The sequence below is a fragment of the Narcine bancroftii genome, chromosome 14 (genome assembly GCF_036971445.1).
Source record: "Narcine bancroftii isolate sNarBan1 chromosome 14, sNarBan1.hap1, whole genome shotgun sequence".
NCBI lineage: Eukaryota > Metazoa > Chordata > Chondrichthyes > Torpediniformes > Narcinidae > Narcine > Narcine bancroftii.
The window spans coordinates 14,163,035-14,182,088 of NC_091482.1; the positions used below are offsets into that span (position 1 = coordinate 14,163,035).

Here is a 19,054-nt window from a genome sequence, read left to right on the forward strand (position 1 = left end):
ATTTATAATTGAAGAATTATATTAGTATCTGTGGTTTGAAATCATTTATTTCTGATTGAAGCATCTGTGAGAGCAAGAATTTGTGCATGTATAACAGGAAAAGATTTGGAACTAACATGGATGTGGTGCAAAACTAATACCAGTAATGAGAAATGAAATTATTTTGATAATCTAGTTGAGACTGATTTAAATCCCAATCTAGTTAAAAAAAAGTTGTGGAATCTTGAAGTATAGTTTAAGCATGGTTTAAGTCTAAATTAACTTCCATATTGTATAAGCACACAATTTTTCCTATTGACTTGCTTCAAGGAGACCACATCTTCCGGTGGGCAACCAGATCAGGAAATGTTGTCTTCACTCATTGCTGAAGAATTTCCAGTAGATGACATAAACCAGGTGTGTGGCTGCAGGAAATAAAAGTGTATATTTCTAAGGGGATGGAGGTGGTGATAGCAGGAGGAACAGTGAACACCAAGACGACACCACATGTACTGTAGAATTAACCCAGGAACCAGGAAATTTCATCTTTAAAGATATTGTTTGCAAGGTATTCTAGTATTCATAAATGAGGAACAATATTCTGCAATATTTTACATTCTGAAGTGATTATCTGGAAAGGCTACTAGAACATGTTCTCTGCCAAACTTTAAGCACTGGTTTTGCTCAAATTCTTTAAATGTCATTGTGCCCTTTGCTATTATATTCCACATTATAATTAAAAATATTATGTATCTCCTTTTGAATTTATTTGTTTTATTGTCGCATTTACAAGAATACAGGAAAAAAACTTCATTTTGCCTGCTATTCCAGGCAATCCAACTTGTATGGCAGGTAATGCAATAACAAGTAAACAAATTAATAAGACATCTATGTAGGACTAGTATTACAATAGTCTCATGGTGCAGCATATAAAGAAAGGAAGAATTATAAAGTACTGTGCAAGGACATAACCTTTGGCCAGTGTGAGATCTATTACAGTAGGAAAGAAACTGTCCTTGACTCTGGAGATGTGTTTTCATGTACCTTCTAGCTGATGGAAGAGGGAGAAGTGAGCTGATGGAAGGGGGGGGAGAGGTGAGTATGGCCAGGGTAGGATGAGTTTTCTATTATGTAAAAAATCTTTGACAGAAGTTGACATTTTCAAATTACCTTCCATTTTAATGAGGTGAAAAGGAATAATGTAAAAATATAATTCATGAATGCAGTGAATAAAAGTAGGCAATGAGTCTTGTTAATCTAATTATTACATAATTCCATGTGACAAAATTTTTCAGTTCTCTGAAGTATGAACATAAAAAATGTCGCATGGAGTCCAGAATCAATACTCGTATAATATCTACCCCTTAGCCTGGATATCTGAAACCCAAACTTCATTAAAAAGCAAAGTATTTTTTAATATTTTGAATTAACTCGTATGAGCTAACAGTATTTTCAAATAACAAAATGTTTTTCACTCGAATGTCTTTGATGATTTGAGGTATGCATTTAGAAATTTTGTGAATGCCTTCAGACAACACAAACTGTCCAAAAGCTAATAAGGGAAGTTGGCTTTGGGATCTACTGCATGAGGCCTATGATTATCGACCATATCATTTCATGAAATGATTTGCCTCATGGGATGGCAATGGCAGCAACACTTCCAGAATGGAGGGTACTGCAAAGTAGCAAAGGTTAATGCAACTGCAAACATGAAGCAAAGGTTGAGGAAAGGATGATCTGTCACATTTAATATTGGCCTTTTGGAGTGAAAAATGTAGTTTTCTCAATCTCACTGACAATCACCTGTTAATTGGTAAAATTATTTCTGAAATTGCTGTACTGAGGTGAAAATGGTGAACTTCAAGTTGCATTTATGTTAGCTAATAAGTCCCCAGCCTGATCACTACTCTTAATTCCAGTCTTGTCTGTGCAGATGATATCTAGGAATGAAAAAATAATGTTATTGTTGGTTGTGTGATTTTTTTAGGCTCAGAGGATACTCCAGCAAATGACTCCCACAGATGAAGCACAGATGAGGCTGGAGAAAATTTTCAATACTCCAGTAAAAAAAAATGCACTGAATGTCTGTTGTGATGTGGTTTTGACAGATGCATGCCTAAAAATTGAATCCTGCCGTCATATTGCATTCACTGGCTATTTCAACAGCAACTAATGTTCAAGTTGATTTCAGTAATTGATCGGTGAAATGATGCTACCAGATGTACGCATCAATTTCATTTGGATTTGTAGCGCTGAAGTTCTGCATCAGATATAATGACATGATTGGTCTAATTTGTCAGTTACTGCAATTCAGGGGGGGTGGGGGGGGGAAGTCACATGGAACGTTAAGGATTATTCCTGTGAATAATCCTCGATTCAGTAGAATCAAGAGGTATTATTGCAAGAGGTAATAAGATATCATCCTTCATTTTTTTCCAGTGGTGTTGCTTGTATCAACTCTTCAAAAAGATGATCTTTTAATCAAACTCTACAGATCTTCCCTTGTCTCCCTGGAAGTGTTTTATTTTCCAGTTCTCTTTGACAGTTACTAATAAATTTCCTCCATCACTCTTTTGACCATGTAATATAACTCGATGCATAATTTGATTTCTTTGCAACTTTCCTTTAAAGCATTAGCCAATTATTCAAATTTGTGTTGTGGTTACGTGCCCTCCTATCATTGACCAATCATGTTATTAAAATAATTTTTTATTGCCACCCTTCACAGTTAGCATTTATTTTCTGGAAATAATGGTAAAATCTATTAAGGCACTTTTAATCTGGTATGACATTAACTGGCAACAATAATTTCTCACCTGCGGCAGGAACGTCAAGTATGCTTTCACATCCGAATTTTGACTTTACAGATTTAAAAAAAAACATTTTAATTTACATTAAAATATCAATATAATTTTTACACAAGTTACATGTCAATACAAAGATTGATGTGAAACGTAGAAACTTTTTTCCCCTGTGTCATTCTGTATCATATTGACATTAAAACAGAATGGAAATAAGTAATCAAATTATTTATGATATGTGTAGGCTTGAATATTCACCAAAATTAATTTCATATAATTGAATTTAATAATGAGGAATGTTATTCCATTAGTTTTGACATTTTCAGTTTGAGAATTCAGCCCTTTGTTACATAAGCATAATTTATATTTTTAAATTGTAAATTTAAGCTATGTAACAAACTAAATTTGAATGTAGTCCTTTCAAAAGTTAGTATTTTGAAAAATTATTTATTTAGTTTTTGTGATTTATCTTAAAAAATTAAACAATAGTTCTATATTTGATTAGTTTGTCATAAGATCTTGGAGATAATCTATTTGAAACTTGCTCTCAGCCATATTCCATGACCTTCCATTAACCTGTTAAGTCCTTAAATAAATCTGCGACTAAGCTTTTAAGATTTTGATGAAAATTTTAGCTTGTGTAAATGTAATATAAATACTAGTTTTTAAAATGGCAATACTATCATGTAGATCAAAATTTTTTAACTGTAATTGTCTTGCAACATGGAAGATGGAACATTAATGAGAATTCTGCATGAAATATCTTCATCAGTTGTCGCAAATCTATTAGTCATTTTTTTTAAAAGAAAAGTGGAAATAAAACTAAACTGTGAAATGTCAAGGAATTTAATTTATTCCATAAGGCAGTGAAAATAAAAAAAAAACATGATGGAAGCATAGAATAGCACTATTGGTGCAACAGTTAGCACAATGCTATTACTGTGCCAATTATCTGGTTTCAAATCTGGCACTGTCTGTAAGGAGTTTGTGCAATCTACCCGTGACTGAATTGATTTTCCCCAGGTGCTGCAATTTCCTTCCACATTCCAAAGACATAGAAGGTTTGTAGGTTAATTCAGTGTATTTGGGCAGTGTGGGCTCATGGCCAGAGGGGTCTGTTACCGTGCTGTATCTCTAATTTAAAAATTAAATTAAAATTAAATTAAACAATGGAAAATACTAGAAGTTATCAGCAAATCAAGCTGCACCTGCGGGAAGGAAAAAAAAGAGTTAAGGTTACAGTTAAAGACCCTGAAAACTTAGAATGAGACCAAACAAGCATGTTCATCTGTAGGGAGGGTTTGGGAAGAAGGGATGGGTCAATTATGGAATGAAAGCAATTAGAGACCGAAAACATAGTTAAAAAAACATTGATAAAAGAGTGAAGGAAATGCAGAGAAGGAAGCTGTGCCTTGTATGTCAGTTTGGGCATGCCCTCTGTTACAGAGGAAAAAAGTAAACATGCTGAACAAATACCACAGATGACAACCAATATAGATAGAAATCAAATTATCCGAAGCTGTGGAATTCAATATTAGATTGAAGATTGCCACTTGCCCAGACGGATTGAGGATGAAGTTACAGTGCAGCAGACCAGAGACTGAAATTACGGAATGAGGTAAAGAACTAAATTGTTAGGAAATGGGAAGCTCAGTGTAACCCTTGTGAGCCAAACACCAATTTCTGCAAAGCGATCACTCACACTGTGTTTGGTTTCTCCAATGTAGACAATGTTGTGAACACTGAGTGCAGTATACTAGATTGGAAGAAGTACAAATGAATTGCTGTGTCACCTGGAAATAAAGTGGGTCATTGGATGGTGGGAAGGGAAGAGGTGAAAGACTAAGTGCTGTATTGTTGCAATGAATAGTTAGTGGAATCGTAGACCAAGGAGTCATGAAAGGAATGGTCCCTGAAAAATATATAGAGAAAGAGAAGAGGATATATTTAAAGGTGGTATCACAAATGAAGGTGGACATTTTGGAAAATGATCTGTTAAATGAGGAGGTTGGTGGGGTGGAAGGTGAGGACCATGGGAACTCTTTGTTCTGTCCTTAAGGCAAGGATGTGAGACTAGAGCTGTGTGAATTGGATGTGATGTGGTCAAGGGCTATATTAGCATTCCTTCCCACTAACAAGAGATGCTTTCTTTGTGAAAAAGCAGTTCACTTGAACTTCATCCAGTCATTTAAAAATAATTTCGACAGGTACATTAACATGGAAGGTTTCGAGGGATATGGAACATGTAAATTGGGCGGTATGGACTCTTGGGCTGAAATGGCCTGTTACTCTGCTGTATGTCTAAATTTAAGATCAGATAGGCAACTTGGTCACTATTGACAAGTTTAGCCAAATAGCCTGTTTCCATGCTGCACAACTCTGTTACAGTGAACACCAAATGCAGTCCAATGATGTGTCATAATTCTTCCAATTGATTTCAGATTTATTGTCAAGAGTACATACTTGACATCACTTACAACTCTGAGATTCCTTTTATTCCAGGTGAGGCAGAATTACCATTTATTGGGAAAATAGAATGTAGATTGAATGATTGCTTTGTGGAATACCTGTACTCGGTCCACAGAGGTGACCATGAGCTCCCCATTACCTGCCATTTTAATTCTTCATCATTCAGATTGATCTGTGACCTTCAGCACTGTTACAATGAAGCTAAATGCAAACATGACAATCAGCACCTCCAACTGTCTGGGCATTTTGCAGTCTTTTGGATGATATTAAATCCTAGATCTTCAGGTAACTTGATTTTTGTCTGTGTCTGTCCTCTATCTGTGAATTTTCTCAGCTTATTTCTTATATTTTTTCCTCTGAGATCTATTCACTGCACCTGCTGGGCATTTTCCTGCTCTGCATTTCACAACTTCCACTCTCTTTTATCTATATTCTTTACTTCATGTTCTTTTTCTCTGACTGCTGCAGTTCACTCACTGAACAAATAATCTTGTTTACATGTACCCATGGTCTGGTTTTTTCCCCACCATCCCTACTCTCCCTCCAGTTTAACAAGTTATTCTTGTCTCCTTCCCAATTCTAATGAAGCATCTTTGATCTGAAGCATTAAATGTTTATTTTCTCATGGATGCAGCTTCACCTGATGACTCTCTAGAATTTTCTGATTTTATTCTTCTGTTGGTCTTTTTCTAAAAAGAAAAATGCTGACCTCCTCAATATGCAGAAATATACATTACAGTGCAGAAATGCAGAATGTGTAAAAACCACTGGTCTTTATGAAGGCAAGCTGAAGAAAACTATAGAACCTGAATTCTGTCATAGATGCTATGCCAACCAACCATTATATTCTTCAAGCAGATGTGTTATAATTGCCTTTGTCGCTTGTTACTTTTGCTATATTTTTATCTGTGCAGTTATTTGCTTGATGACTTCATCTTTCTATCTTCATGCTCATTTTTACATCTGGGTTTTGTTTCTTTCACATTGCTTTGCTATCACAGCTGGAACCTGTGGTCTTGTCTACACAGAGCTTTGATTCCAACGTTCGCTCCAAAGATCTCGCACAGGCAGGTGTCTGGGCTGGTGTCTGTTCCCGTGTTTCATGCTGGACTGTAAGGCTGCCTTCATATCTATTCTGTGGTTCATTTTTCCCTCATCTTTGTGTGGATTTTTTGTTTGCCTTGCCAGCTGATGTGTTTCTCCAGTGGTTTACTAATAAAGTTCAGAAAAAGCCATCAATACTTAGTACTGTAATCTGCTTCAAATTGATTAAATTGAAAATGTGGATAGAAATGTGATTTTCAATGTTTAAAGGCAATATTAAAAATGTTATTACATGCCATTTTTCCCAAGTGAAACAATGCAATTTTTGATATTGAATTTTAGTTGTGTTATTTTACAGTGTATAGAAGCAAATATTTAGAATAACAATTTTTAAAATTTAATGTAATTTTAGACAAAAATACAATAACAGGCCCTTTCACCCACAAATCCATGTTGCCCAAATACACCCAATTGACCTTCGTCCCCGGTACATTTTTGAACGGTGGAAGGAAACTGGTGCATCCGGAGGAAACCCACACAGACACGGGGATTTGAACCCCAGTCCTGATCACTGGTGCTGTAACAGCATTGCGCTAACCGTGTTGCGCTATCCTAACCATGTATCCTAACTATCTGAGTTTAGGTGAAGGGTTTGCCGAGAGACTCAATAGCTTTGCCAAAGTGATATGTGTTTGATGTGCCAGAAAAATTGTTGGCATTTTTCTTACCCATCTGTAGAAATTTTTGATGCTAATTTAGTTTTGACATTTACCTAAGTTGAAATGTGGCTAGACTCTTTTTTCTACTTCTTCCCTGGCCCCTTTCATTCTTGCACTTTCTTTCTCCATTTGATTCTAATGCTTAATGATTTAAGTTGGGACTTAAAATGGGGAACAATTTAACTCTCCTTTTGTTGGGTACATTTATTACAAATAGTTTTTCAAAAAATCGAAATTAGTTCACATTGTTAAGTCTAGAATTTTTTTGATGAAGCCACAACTTCCTTGTGTGTTTAAAAAGGCATTCTGGATAGCTAAATTCAAATAGGTTTGATGATTAAATCTAACTTCTATATTTTCTGAATGCTTCCATGCTATTTGTGTGTTGTGACTATTAAGAGTGAGTTTGAAAATAGAGGTAAAGAATTATAAAACTGATAATGCTATATAAGCGAAAAATGAAATTTAAAAAATAAAATGGGAAACAGCAGACCGGGCAGCAGCAAAGGAACGAGAAGCAAGAACAAAAGACGATCTAATGTTTCAGGTTGCTAGTTTTTCTTTTATCAGAGCTGGAACACTATTATAACACTCTTCTGATGAGAGGAAAAAAAAAGATTGTTTTAGTGGAACATCAAATGGTGAACATGGAAGAATACACTTGTTTCTTTTCAAATCTGGTTCATTCATGACAATTCATTCATTACTGCTGACGGGTTTCCCATTTCTTTTTCTCCTATGGTTTAAATTGGCAGTGTTTGGATACACTAACAAGGAATCAAATCACATTTCAAGTTGTTTGGAAAAGAGAGGCTTGTTTTATTTGAAGTGTTGTCTTCTTTGCAAGTCAGAGAATCATTAATGATGAAGCAAGTCCTTCAGCACAACTTGCTCATGCTGACTGAGTTGGCATTCTGGGGTTGTCCTAATTACTTACATTTGGTCCATATCCTCCTTAGACCTTCCTATCCATTTGTCTGTCTGAATATCTTGGAATGTCATACCTGCTTCTGTAGCTTCCTCTGGAAGCTCATTCCAGCTGCGTGATAAAGATGTCCCTCAGGTCCCTTTTAAATCTGTCCCCTCTCATCTTCAACCTGTACCCTCTAGTTCTAGAATTGGGGGGGGGGGGGGGAAACATGAGAATTCACTTTGTCCAGTCCCCTTGTGATTTTGTGTAAGGTCATCCTTCAGCCTCCTACTCTCCAAGGAATAAGGATGCAGCCTCTCCTTATAACTCAAGTCCTGGCAACATCCTGGTGAATGTCCTTTGCACCCCATCCAACTTGGTCAGGATGCTATAGGAAGGCTATGTAGTTTCAATATTTTAAATTCTAATCAAATTTGGTCGGACTTTCATATAAAGGCAAATCTTGGGCAAATGAAAATGGCTAACGGCATGGGGGTTTCCTCATTAAATTATAGCACAAAAGTAAACCCACCAAAATTAACTAAGGCTGCTAACCTTTGTTGCTTTTAATGCACTCTGGCAAATATATATTTGGATTATAGCAAATGGTTGAAAGTTATGGTGTCAGAAATTAGCAAAATTTAAATGTTTAAAAATTAATGAGTCCTGTATGCAGTGTAAAATTAATCATTTGACATTGATTATAATCGCTGCAGTCTCTCTGCCATAAATTATTTTCAATTTCTTTACTAGATTTGGGTGATGTTGGCAAGGTCATGTTTATTGTCCATCTAACATGATTATCAGGTGCAGCTTAATTCACTTGTTCAACTGAATAGGAGATGGCAGACATTAAGAATTAATTAGTCATATTTACACTGTATTGCATAGAATTATTCCTTTTATTTCATAGGACTTTAATGAACAAGTGAAAATTACACACATTATGTGATTCAAAAAATGATAGAATACTAATATTAGCCATGCATTCCTCCACTTGTGAAACAGAAATTGTTTAGAAGTATTTGAATGTCCAATCAAAACATCAAAATTGTATTGAAAAACAAAATGCTGCAGATGCTGGAAATACTGAGTTCAGCAGGCAGTATCTGTTGAGAGTTTTTGGGGAGGGAGGAAGTGGGGGGAGAAAAGGTGAATGATTCAAGCTGTTTTTGAGACTGATCAGCAGGACATTGGCCTGAAATATTTTTCTCTCTCTGCAAACCTGAACTGCTAATTGGAATTTCCAGTATTTTCTGTATGACTCCTTTTCAAAGATGATTTTGATTTCATTGGGGAGAAGAGGTTTGCTTATTTACTGCTGAGAATTGAAAATAATTGTGCTCTAGAATTCTTTAAAAATGCAACCCTTGGTTTGGAACTTCCTTATGTTTATCTGAATTTTATAACAGTAGATATTTTTGGCAATTTAGCAATTAGACCTGATCTCTTGTCCTCCACACCTCAGCCTCACCAAATACACTTGTAAACATTTCCCAGGAACTACATGAGTTAACATTCATATTCTGAGTCTCAATAGTGCAAGCTTTTCACTTTCTTATGATAACTTGATATTTTCATCATTTCAAGTAATATGTTTTCAAAAATGAAAATTGTCATGTGGCTGTAACTATCTTTGTGACAAGCAAATTACATTCTTTAAATTTGCTTTTCTTTGTTGTGCTTGGCTGGTGCTGCTGCTCACCAGAAGGTGGAAGAGGTGCCAGCAGCTGTGCTACGGTCTTCCTCAGCATCTGCCTCAACCGAGCCTCAGGTTGGCATTTAAATTACAATGCTGCTTTTGTGAAAATATTTTTGGGAAGTATTTGCATGTTGTGGAATAATAAACCTATTCTTAATTTTATGATTCATCTTCTTAAATACATAATATTCAAATAATCAGGTACATTTTCATGTTTTGTAATTTGTTGCAATGTTGGAATATCTTGTGCATTGTAAATAAGTGATTTGGTAATATTTTCACCACAACTGGTGAGGAAGGAAAATGTGAGTAAATTAAAATAGTGATTTAAAATGGAACATGACAGTTATACGTTTTTAGATACTGCATTCATTCATTGTCAGTGCATTGAAAAGCAAAAGAACTGGAAATCAGAAATAATAGAAAATGCTGGAAACACTCAACAGGTCAGGCAAAAGTTACTTAAAAAAACTTAATATTTCAAATCAAAGACCATTGTAAGTTGCTTAAGTTTTAAGGTGTAGGAAAAAGGGGAGACAAGAATAAAATAAATCTATGATTGAGAGGAAGGAAAGATTTAAATATTGATGGGATAGCAGTACAAGGCAAATGATACAGTAATAGAACACAAATAAAAGATGAATAGAGAAGAGGTATAAATGTGAATAATAAAATCATGATTTGAAATTGTTCAAATCCATGCCATATCCAAAAGTTTTGTATTTTTGATCAAAAGGTTAGGTAGGTACTATCCATTTTCATCAAGATGGTAGAAGAGATGTTCCAAGTAGAAGTAGAATTGAAGTACCAGGCAACTGAGAGCTCGAGGCTACTTTTCACAGACCAAGGAATTTGTTACATTGGATGAAGATCACTTAAATGGAACTAAGACTAAAACGCATTAGATAAGGTTTTAAATACATTTTTGTGTCAAGCAACGTGCTGAGGGATAGTGATAAAATTAAAGAGAAAGAATAAGGTAATTGTGCAGGATACCAATATAAATGTTGATGGACAGAAGCTTTAAGAAAGGAATGATGTATACAGACATTACATATGTCTCTGATTGGCTTATGATCCTAAAATGGGTGTATCATTCTGGATGTGAGGGTAAGTTGTGTGCATGGTACATAATGTGGAAAACTGTCATCTTATTTTCATAACAAAATAGAAAAGTGGAGTTTTTAAATATAAAAGGTCAGAAAAATAATGGTGAGAGGGATCTAGGTGACCTTGTTCATAAATAATTGAAAGATGACATGTAGGTAGAGCAAATTATTAGGAGTGTTGGCTTTTATAGCAAGAGAATTTGAGGAGATTAAAATTGTCTTCTTGGAAATATACAGGACCCCGGAGAGATTTCATTTGGAATATTATTTAAAGTCTTGTTTTCACTATCTAAGGAAAATATACATGTAATCAAGGGCGTCTAATTAAGGTTCAGCAGATTAATTTTGAGAATTGTGGGGTGAAGGGTTCCTCTTATAAGAAGGTAATTAGATGATAGAGGGTATATTCTCTTGAGTTAAACAGAATAAAAGACAATCGCATGGCTTTAGTGGCTAGGACAAGAAATCATTGTCTTAAAATATGGAGTCAATCACCGAGCAGAAATGAGGAAAAATGTCTTCACTCAAAGAGTTCAGGGTGGTTTCTTCTTGAAATCAATAGATTATTAAATGTTATGTGAATTGAATGATCAGTATTGGAAAATAGCGTTGAGATTAAAACAAAACATTTGATATCATATTGAATGATCTACTCCAGAATCAGAATATTTAGATTTCATATTTTCTTATAAATTTAGACATACAGCACAGTAACAGGCCCTTTTGGCTCACTAGCTTGTGACATCCAAATACCTCAATGAACCTACAACTTCTCTATGTTTTGAAGGGTGGGAGGAAACACATGTAGACATGGGGAGAATGCACAAACGCTTTACAGACATCACCAGATTCGAACTCTGGTTGCTAGCACTAATGTTGCACTAACCACTACGCTAACTAGGCAATCCTTTGCTCTGTAAAGCAGTCACTCGTGCACATTTAGACTATCTAATATTGGGAAGAACAAAAATAAATATAGTAAACTGAAATAAGTACCTGCGAGTGTTAATTTGAAGGTTTAAATTTGTTACTTTGATATGGTAGATTTGCTGATCAATATGAGCGAAAGATGTGTGGAAATGTTTAATCTACTTTTTGATCTGAGGAAGGTAATATGTATTCTAGTTGGTAAACCTTTCCAGCTGGCATTCAATATTCATCCAGTGATTTTTATAAATGGATTCTATTTTGTATAAGCCAGAAAAAGTGTGAAAAAATGTTTTAATTGATGGAATATGATGTTGAATATGTTAGGTATAAATTTCAGCTGTGGGTGATGGAAAGATCCAAGGGGGGAGGTGAAAGAAGTGGGGGGGGGTCGGTATTCTGAACCTTCAGTTTCATTATTATTATGTCTGTTGCAACGTTTAATGAAGAAGCTAGTGCAATAAATTTCTGGCCAGACTTGGGGTGGCAGTAGTGAGCAAAATAAATGGTGACAAGGTGTTCTCGCGAGAGCTGGTCTTGGTGGATGCCATATTGCACTGATGTCCTGTCCTCTTTCTCCCCCCCCCCCACTGAGCGCCGCCACCAGTCTCCCTCGCCGCCACCACCAGTTCCCCTCCCTGTGTTGTGATCAGTCTTCGCCCCCCCCTGGCCCTGCCACCTCCCGGGCATTTCCATTAACCCCCTGCTTGCTGCCACTGCCACCACTCCCGCCCACCCTGCCCAGCACTGCCACCATCCCCGCCCACCCTGCCCGGCACTGCCACCATCCTCGCCCACCTTGCCCGGCACTGTCACCATCCCTGCCCACCCCGCTCAGCACTGGCACTCACCCACCCCCCCCCCCCCCCCCCCCACTCAGGGTGTGGCAGGCTGAAAAAGTTTGGGAGCCACTTCCTTGAGGATTCAACAAGAGAATTATCTGGGCCCAAAATGGGTAAAATTTGATCCAAATGGTTTAACAGAAATTTTTAGCCAGTAATAACATAAGCAGTAACCCAATTGTCTTGGAAAATTTATAAAAAAAAATGCTAATACCTTAACTTAAAACTTTTTTAATTGCAATTTGGTCATGGGTGGCAATAAACCTAGCCTTATCTTACTGTTATCTAATTTTGACATTCCCTTTTCATTTTATCCAAATAGGTGAAGACTGAGGAACAGATAGCTGCAGAGCAAGCGTGGTTTGAGGCTGATAAGGTGTGGCTGGTCCATAAAGATGGGTTTTCATTAGGTAATTATAAATAGACATTTTTATTCATTGTTGCTTCTGTGGTTTACTTACGTTATTAAAAATAATGCAAGGTGGAAGTAGGGAAATTTGGAATGAGAAGATGAGTCATCCTGGTCAGTCTCGGAGGAGGTGTGGTAGTTGAAGCAGTAGGGTAATGAGAAAGATATTGAGTAATGTGTTTTTTGGCAAAGGGGTCATTCAACCATTAAATGTCAGCAGAAGGAGGCTGTGGATGTTTAGCAAAAATTTAGCATTCAAGTCACTGATTAGAGGGTATCATGATACGGGCAACATATTCAAATAAGCAATGAATAAAAATATGAGAATTGAGATTAGCTGAGAAGGAGGAGTGCTTTTCATAGGATACATCGTGCAAGAAAAGTTGATGGATACTAATGAAAAGAAGGCGGGTAGCAGAGTGCTTTGGAAGCATATTAGTTGAATGGGGCATGTTGAAATATGGACAACCAGATTTAGTGAAAGGAAATTTAGGAAGAGAATTCCCTTACATCTGTGTGGAAGCAGAAAAAGAAATGGGGAAAGGTGGCAAGGGAGGATGGTCAAATGAGGAGGATGGTAAATTCAAGTAATGGTTTTAAAATACAGGAAAGGTCTGCAAATACAGAAAATGTATTCTGCAATCAATTATATTATTAGTCAACTTTTTTTCTCCACATCATTTAAATATTCATGTGTTACATTAACAATGATTCTCTTTTATTTCAATTGTGAGCATAGAATTGCAATTATGAATCAACTGGAAAGTTGATCATGATGTAAGTTTAATAAAAGGTTGAGCTAAACATAACAAAGCTGTAATGGGTTCCTCATTCTACCAAGTAACATGGTTCTAATTGGGTCGTCCACACTTGTTTCTTTAAGTATATTAATACCCCAAATTATTATATTCAAGGACATATGCATGTGGAAGGACAATGATATCAAATGGCAGGCAACACTAGCTTGCTTTGACATTAGTTAAATGGTACTATGGCTCCTTTTTTTCTACTCATTTACCATCTTAAGTAAGCTAACCACAGAGCACCTATGGCATAGGATATGAACGGGGTAAAAAAAAATGTTGAGAACCATTGGTATAGAGTAGAACAATAAAAACTGCCAATAATGCTCACATTATGAATTTTTAAAAAATCAAATTATATAAAAGGCCATAGTTTCTCATGAAATCCTCAGACATCAGAGGAATCTGGTGACTTGGAGGCAGCTAATGACAGGTATTATTCATGGAAATATACAGTAAAATCCCTGGTATTCAGCACCTGTGGGGATTGGTAGATGCTGGTTAAGTGTATTTTCCAGTTACTTGAGAATTGCTCTTACAATGCCTAACTAATACAGCTGCATTAAGAATAAACAATTTAAGACAAAAATACTATACTGTACTTGCCCTGAGTAAACTTCATTTGCATGAGTATATAAACCTTAATCCAGTTGTATTCTTTGAAAACATTTAACTATCTCTGCATCTGCAGGCTCTTCCCCCTCCATGGTGCTGCCCGAAAGAATCAGTAACATTATAGATAATTAACCACCTTCCCCCAAGTTTACAGATAAAACCTCTGACTGGGGCAACTCTTACTTAACTGGGATAAGGAGATACTTTAAGAGAGTCATCTAACGGCAAGTGGCATCAACCAACTCTTCATCCTGGGCAACGCTATTTTATTCAAACTTCATTCAAATAGCTGCTACAAGCAAAGCATGACCAAGCCACTCCACTGCTGAATATTTGCTCCTATCTTCACCAAAGGTTTATATATTACTTCAGAGAGCATTTACTTTTACAATGTTCAACTTGCGTATTTTTAATCTATTATTTTATTCTATTTATTTTCATTTTAAAATTTATTTTACTTTTTCTGCCAGTTGCTTGAGGCTGCCGGTTGCTTGAATTCCAGACACCAGGAATTTCACTGTATGTAGAAAATTACATTTTTACATTGCATGTAAGCCTAATATTATTATTCTATTTGCTGTTGCAGCTGCTTGTTTAAAAACTGATGTTGCAGTCTCCAAACTTCCAGAAGGTAAAGTGAAAATTAAATTGGACCATGATCGAACAATTTTGGATGTGGATGAAGATGACGTGGAAAAGGCAAGTACAGTGCCTCTTATCAAATGACTGCAAGAATATTTTAATGAATATTTTGATTCTTAATCATTGATATAATTCCAAAATAAATTTTATCCTTCAAAGTTTGGTATGGAGTTATTTGATACTTTATTTTCCTTTTGGGTGCATATTATGAAATATACCGAACATTCAATAATTTTCAACTGGTATAGCTACAACCAAAGGCAAACAGTATTGATATGAAAAGAATGATTTTCCCATTGGGTTCCACAAGGCTTAGACCATGATATCACCTTTTGTTTCTTACCTTGAGGAGCAGGAGTGTTTCCACACCTTTTATGTTTGCTTCACCATTAACAAGGTTGACACTAAAACCAGTTATATTACTGGTTTGCCACTGAAAATCCTTTTTTAGCCACTTTCATCAGCACAAATCCATTAAAAATGTTTTATTTGTAATCAAGCCTTGTATTCTTTGCCTTTATTTTGTGTGTTTCATTGAACAGGCCAATCCACCAACCTATGACCGAGTGGAAGATCTTGCATCCCTGTTGTATCTCAATGAATCTAGTGTTCTGCACACAATACGGCAACGGTATGGAGGTAATCTAATCCACACGTATGCAGGGTCAAATATGGTCGTGGTCAATCCCCTCAGCTCTCCTTCAATGTATTCTGAGAAGGTATGTTATTAATATTTTCGTATCGTCCATTAAATTAATTTATTTGAATCATTGAATTTCAGTCACGCTCATTGCAGAGATGCCTTTAATTAATACTGCAGTCCTAACGTAGATACAAAATAGTTTTTTGACCTTTGTCGAAAATGATGTGAAGGTACTGTCCAATTTCTGTCGTTTTTCAATAACATTTGCACAAAGCAAATCAAATAAAATGTCAGTTTTTTTTCTTTGTATTTAATAAATAGGCAAATAAAATAGAAATGAGTATTTTCCTATCTTTTTGAATCTTGTAATGTCAAAATAAGCAAATAAATATATAGAAATATTAATAATAGCAAAAGATGATTCTGAAGACCGTTTTATTTTGTGATCAAACTTTAGAATATATTGTATTTGAAGAGGAATACTGAGTCTTAAAATCAATCCAAACTGTAGAAAAAAAAGGCATACTTTAGCATGCATGCTACATGGTGTGGAGTAAGAATGACACACACACAGTCGAGTCAAGGTCAAAGACTGATTTATTGCACTGCCAGCTCTGTTTATATTCACTCCCTGCATCTGACAACAGGAGTGACATCATTGCAGTGCTGGCCTCTGACTGTCCAGTGTTCCTGTTGTTGCCCGCTGTTTCCCATCGTGCGGGAGGTCACACAGGATGATAGCCTTGGGTCCCCTGCAGGGCCCTCGTGATTGCTGCGATCACTGTGAGCCAAATCATTTTTAAAAATGGCATACAACTAAAAAATTATTCAAAACATTGAGAGATTATTTGGTTTTACATTCAATTTACAGTGTATGTAACAAGTAACAACATTTGACTGCAATACATGAAAGTGCCAGAGAGCTCTTCCACCATTTTTACCCAGTCCAATACTTCCATATTTTGTTCCTCCTTGTCCGGACCCTTTGATATTTATCATATCTTGACTCCATTTTGTCGCCCCAGTCCTATACTTTTCATGAGTTTCTCTAGCCCTTTTGTGTATTGCCCTACAACCCCAGCATCTGCAGATTTTCTTGTTGACTTGAAGTTGGAGAATTAATGGGGGATAAAGAGATGACAGAGGAACTAAATGAGTATTTCGCATGTCTTCACTTTGGAAGACATTAGCAGTGTGCCAGATGTCCAAGGGTATCAGGAAGGAAAGTAAGTGCAGCTACAATTTCAAGAGAGAAGGTGCTCAGAAAGCTGAATGGTCTAAGGGTGGATAAGTTTTTAAGACCAGATAGATTGTACCTTCGGGTTCTGATAAAAGTAGCAGTCGTTGTGGAAACGTTAGTCATGATTTTTCAGGAATCATTCATTTTGGTATGGTCCTGGAGGACTGGAAAATCACAAATGTCATCACTATTCCAGAAGGGAGTGAGGCAGCAGAAAGGAAATCGTAGACTACTAGCCTGACATCAGTGGTTGGAAAATGTTGGAGTTGATTGTCAAGAATGAGGTTATGGAGTACTTGGAGGCACAAGACAAGATAGGCCAAAGCCAACATGGTTTCCTTAAGGGAAAATCTTGCTTGACAAACCTTTTGGAATTCTTTTGAAGTGATAAGCAGGCGAGATAAAGGAAATGCAGTTGGCGTTGTGTAGTTGGATTTTCAGAAGGCCTTTGACTTGGTGTTGCACATAAGGCTACATAGAGTTCAGACTTATTGTCAGAGTATGTACATGACATCACAAACAATTCTGAGATTCTTTTTCTGCAGGAGAGGCACTTATTGATAGTGCAAAAATAAAAGAGCCCACAGTATAACAGGAAACATATAGTGTGGGTGGAGCATTGGATGATTGGCAGGAGGCAGAGAATCAGAATACAGGGATCGTATTCTGGTTGGCTGCCAGTTACTAATGGTGCTTAATGCAGAGATTGAAAGGATATTTTTTTAGTCAGGTCATCAAAAATTGTTGGGAGAAGGCTAGGTAGTAGACTGAGACCCTAGTTGCTCGGGGTTTCTGTTGGGCTGACTTTTATGTTGTATATTAATGATTTAGATCATGGCTTTATGGCCATGTTTGCAGATGATTAAAAAGGTGGCAGAGCAGATAGCGTTGAAGAATCAGGGAGGCTGTAGGATTTAGACCAATTAAAAGAATGTGCAAAGAAAAGGCAAATAAAACACAATGTCATAAAGTGTACAGTCATACACTTTGATAGAGAAAAATAAATGGGCAAGCTATTTTCTAAATGGGAAATTGAAAGTACCCAGATGTAAACGTGTGTGCAATCTACTATTTTAACCCTCGTGATTGCTGCGATCGCCGGCCACTTTGTGAGCCAAATCATTTTTAAAAATGGCATACTACTAAAATATTATTCAAAATTATTCAAGGAAACCTTTGTGAAGGATAGCCTGAAAGTAAATTTAAATGTTGAGTCAGCAGTGAAGAAGGCAAAGGCAATACTGGGAATCATTTTTAGAGATTAGAATATAAGAACAAGGATGTGATGCCGAGGCTTTATAAGACACTGGTGAAACCTCATTTGGAGTATTATGAGCAGTTTTGGGCTCATTTTTAAGAAAGGATGTGCTGATGTCAGAGTTCAGAGAAGGTTCACAAGAATGAAAGGGTTATCACATGAGAAGTGTTTGACAGCTATTGGCCTGTACTTGTTGGAATTTAGGAGAATGAAGGGGGATCTCATTGAAACATTTCAAAAGTTGAAAGGCATGGTCAGAGTAGATGTAGAAAGATTGTGTTTCCCATGGTGGGAGAGTCTAGGATAAGAGAACAAAACTTTAGGATTGAAGAGCATCTGCTTTGAACAGAGGAATTTCTTTAGCCATGGTGTGGTAAATCTGTGAAATTTGTTGCCACAGGTGGTTGTGAAGGCCAAGTTGTTGAGTATATTTAACGCAGAGATTGATAGGTTCTTGATTAACTAGGTCTCCAAAAGTTATGGGGAGAAGCCTAAGCAGTGGGCTGAGTGGGAAAAATTGGATCAGCTCATGATTAAATGGCAGGAAATGGGGTGAAAAGCCTATTTCTGCTCCTATGTCTGATGGTGTTTTGGCCTAACTTTACATTCAAGGCCAAAAGTTAGGAAATTGTTTCAATCTTGGAATTATGAATATCCATTTTTGTATGAATACATTTATTGATAGCTGTAATTCATGTCTTCTAGTAGTTTTATAATAAATTATGTTGAAATTTTGTAATCCACATGCATTTTTTTTGTAGAAAACTGATCTGGTGCTGCTTCTCATGCCAATATGAATAAGTTGTGAATATTGCTACATATTTTTAAACAAATAAATGTCAAGAAAATATTTATGGATTTTTTTTAGTACCTTGTTTGTACTTTTCATGTCTAAAAATTGCAAGTGGACTTATGCGTTCATTGTAAATTCCTAAAATGTTA

At 36.2% G+C, this 19,054-nt stretch overlaps 1 protein-coding gene across 17 annotated transcripts in view; it reads left to right on the top strand.

Annotated features, from left to right (window-relative positions):
* The window catches only part of myo18ab (myosin XVIIIA b), a 219,893-nt gene that overhangs the window by 72,652 nt on the left and 128,187 nt on the right, over positions 1-19,054 (top strand). For 5 of the 17 annotated variants that reach the window (XM_069911043.1, XM_069911055.1, XM_069911042.1 and 2 more), the window contains 7 exons: positions 310-396; positions 1,967-2,041; positions 6,251-6,361; positions 9,631-9,696; positions 12,825-12,912; positions 14,916-15,028; positions 15,514-15,690. In XM_069911043.1, the coding sequence (XP_069767144.1) occupies positions 310-396; positions 1,967-2,041; positions 6,251-6,361; positions 9,631-9,696; positions 12,825-12,912; positions 14,916-15,028; positions 15,514-15,690 (717 nt within the window). Of the gene's footprint in view, positions 1-309; positions 397-1,966; positions 2,042-5,263; positions 5,283-6,250; positions 6,362-9,630; positions 9,697-12,824; positions 12,913-14,915; positions 15,029-15,513; positions 15,691-19,054 lie in introns of those variants that run through there. The other 12 variants (XM_069911051.1, XM_069911053.1, XM_069911056.1 and 9 more) reach the window with 7 other exon arrangements.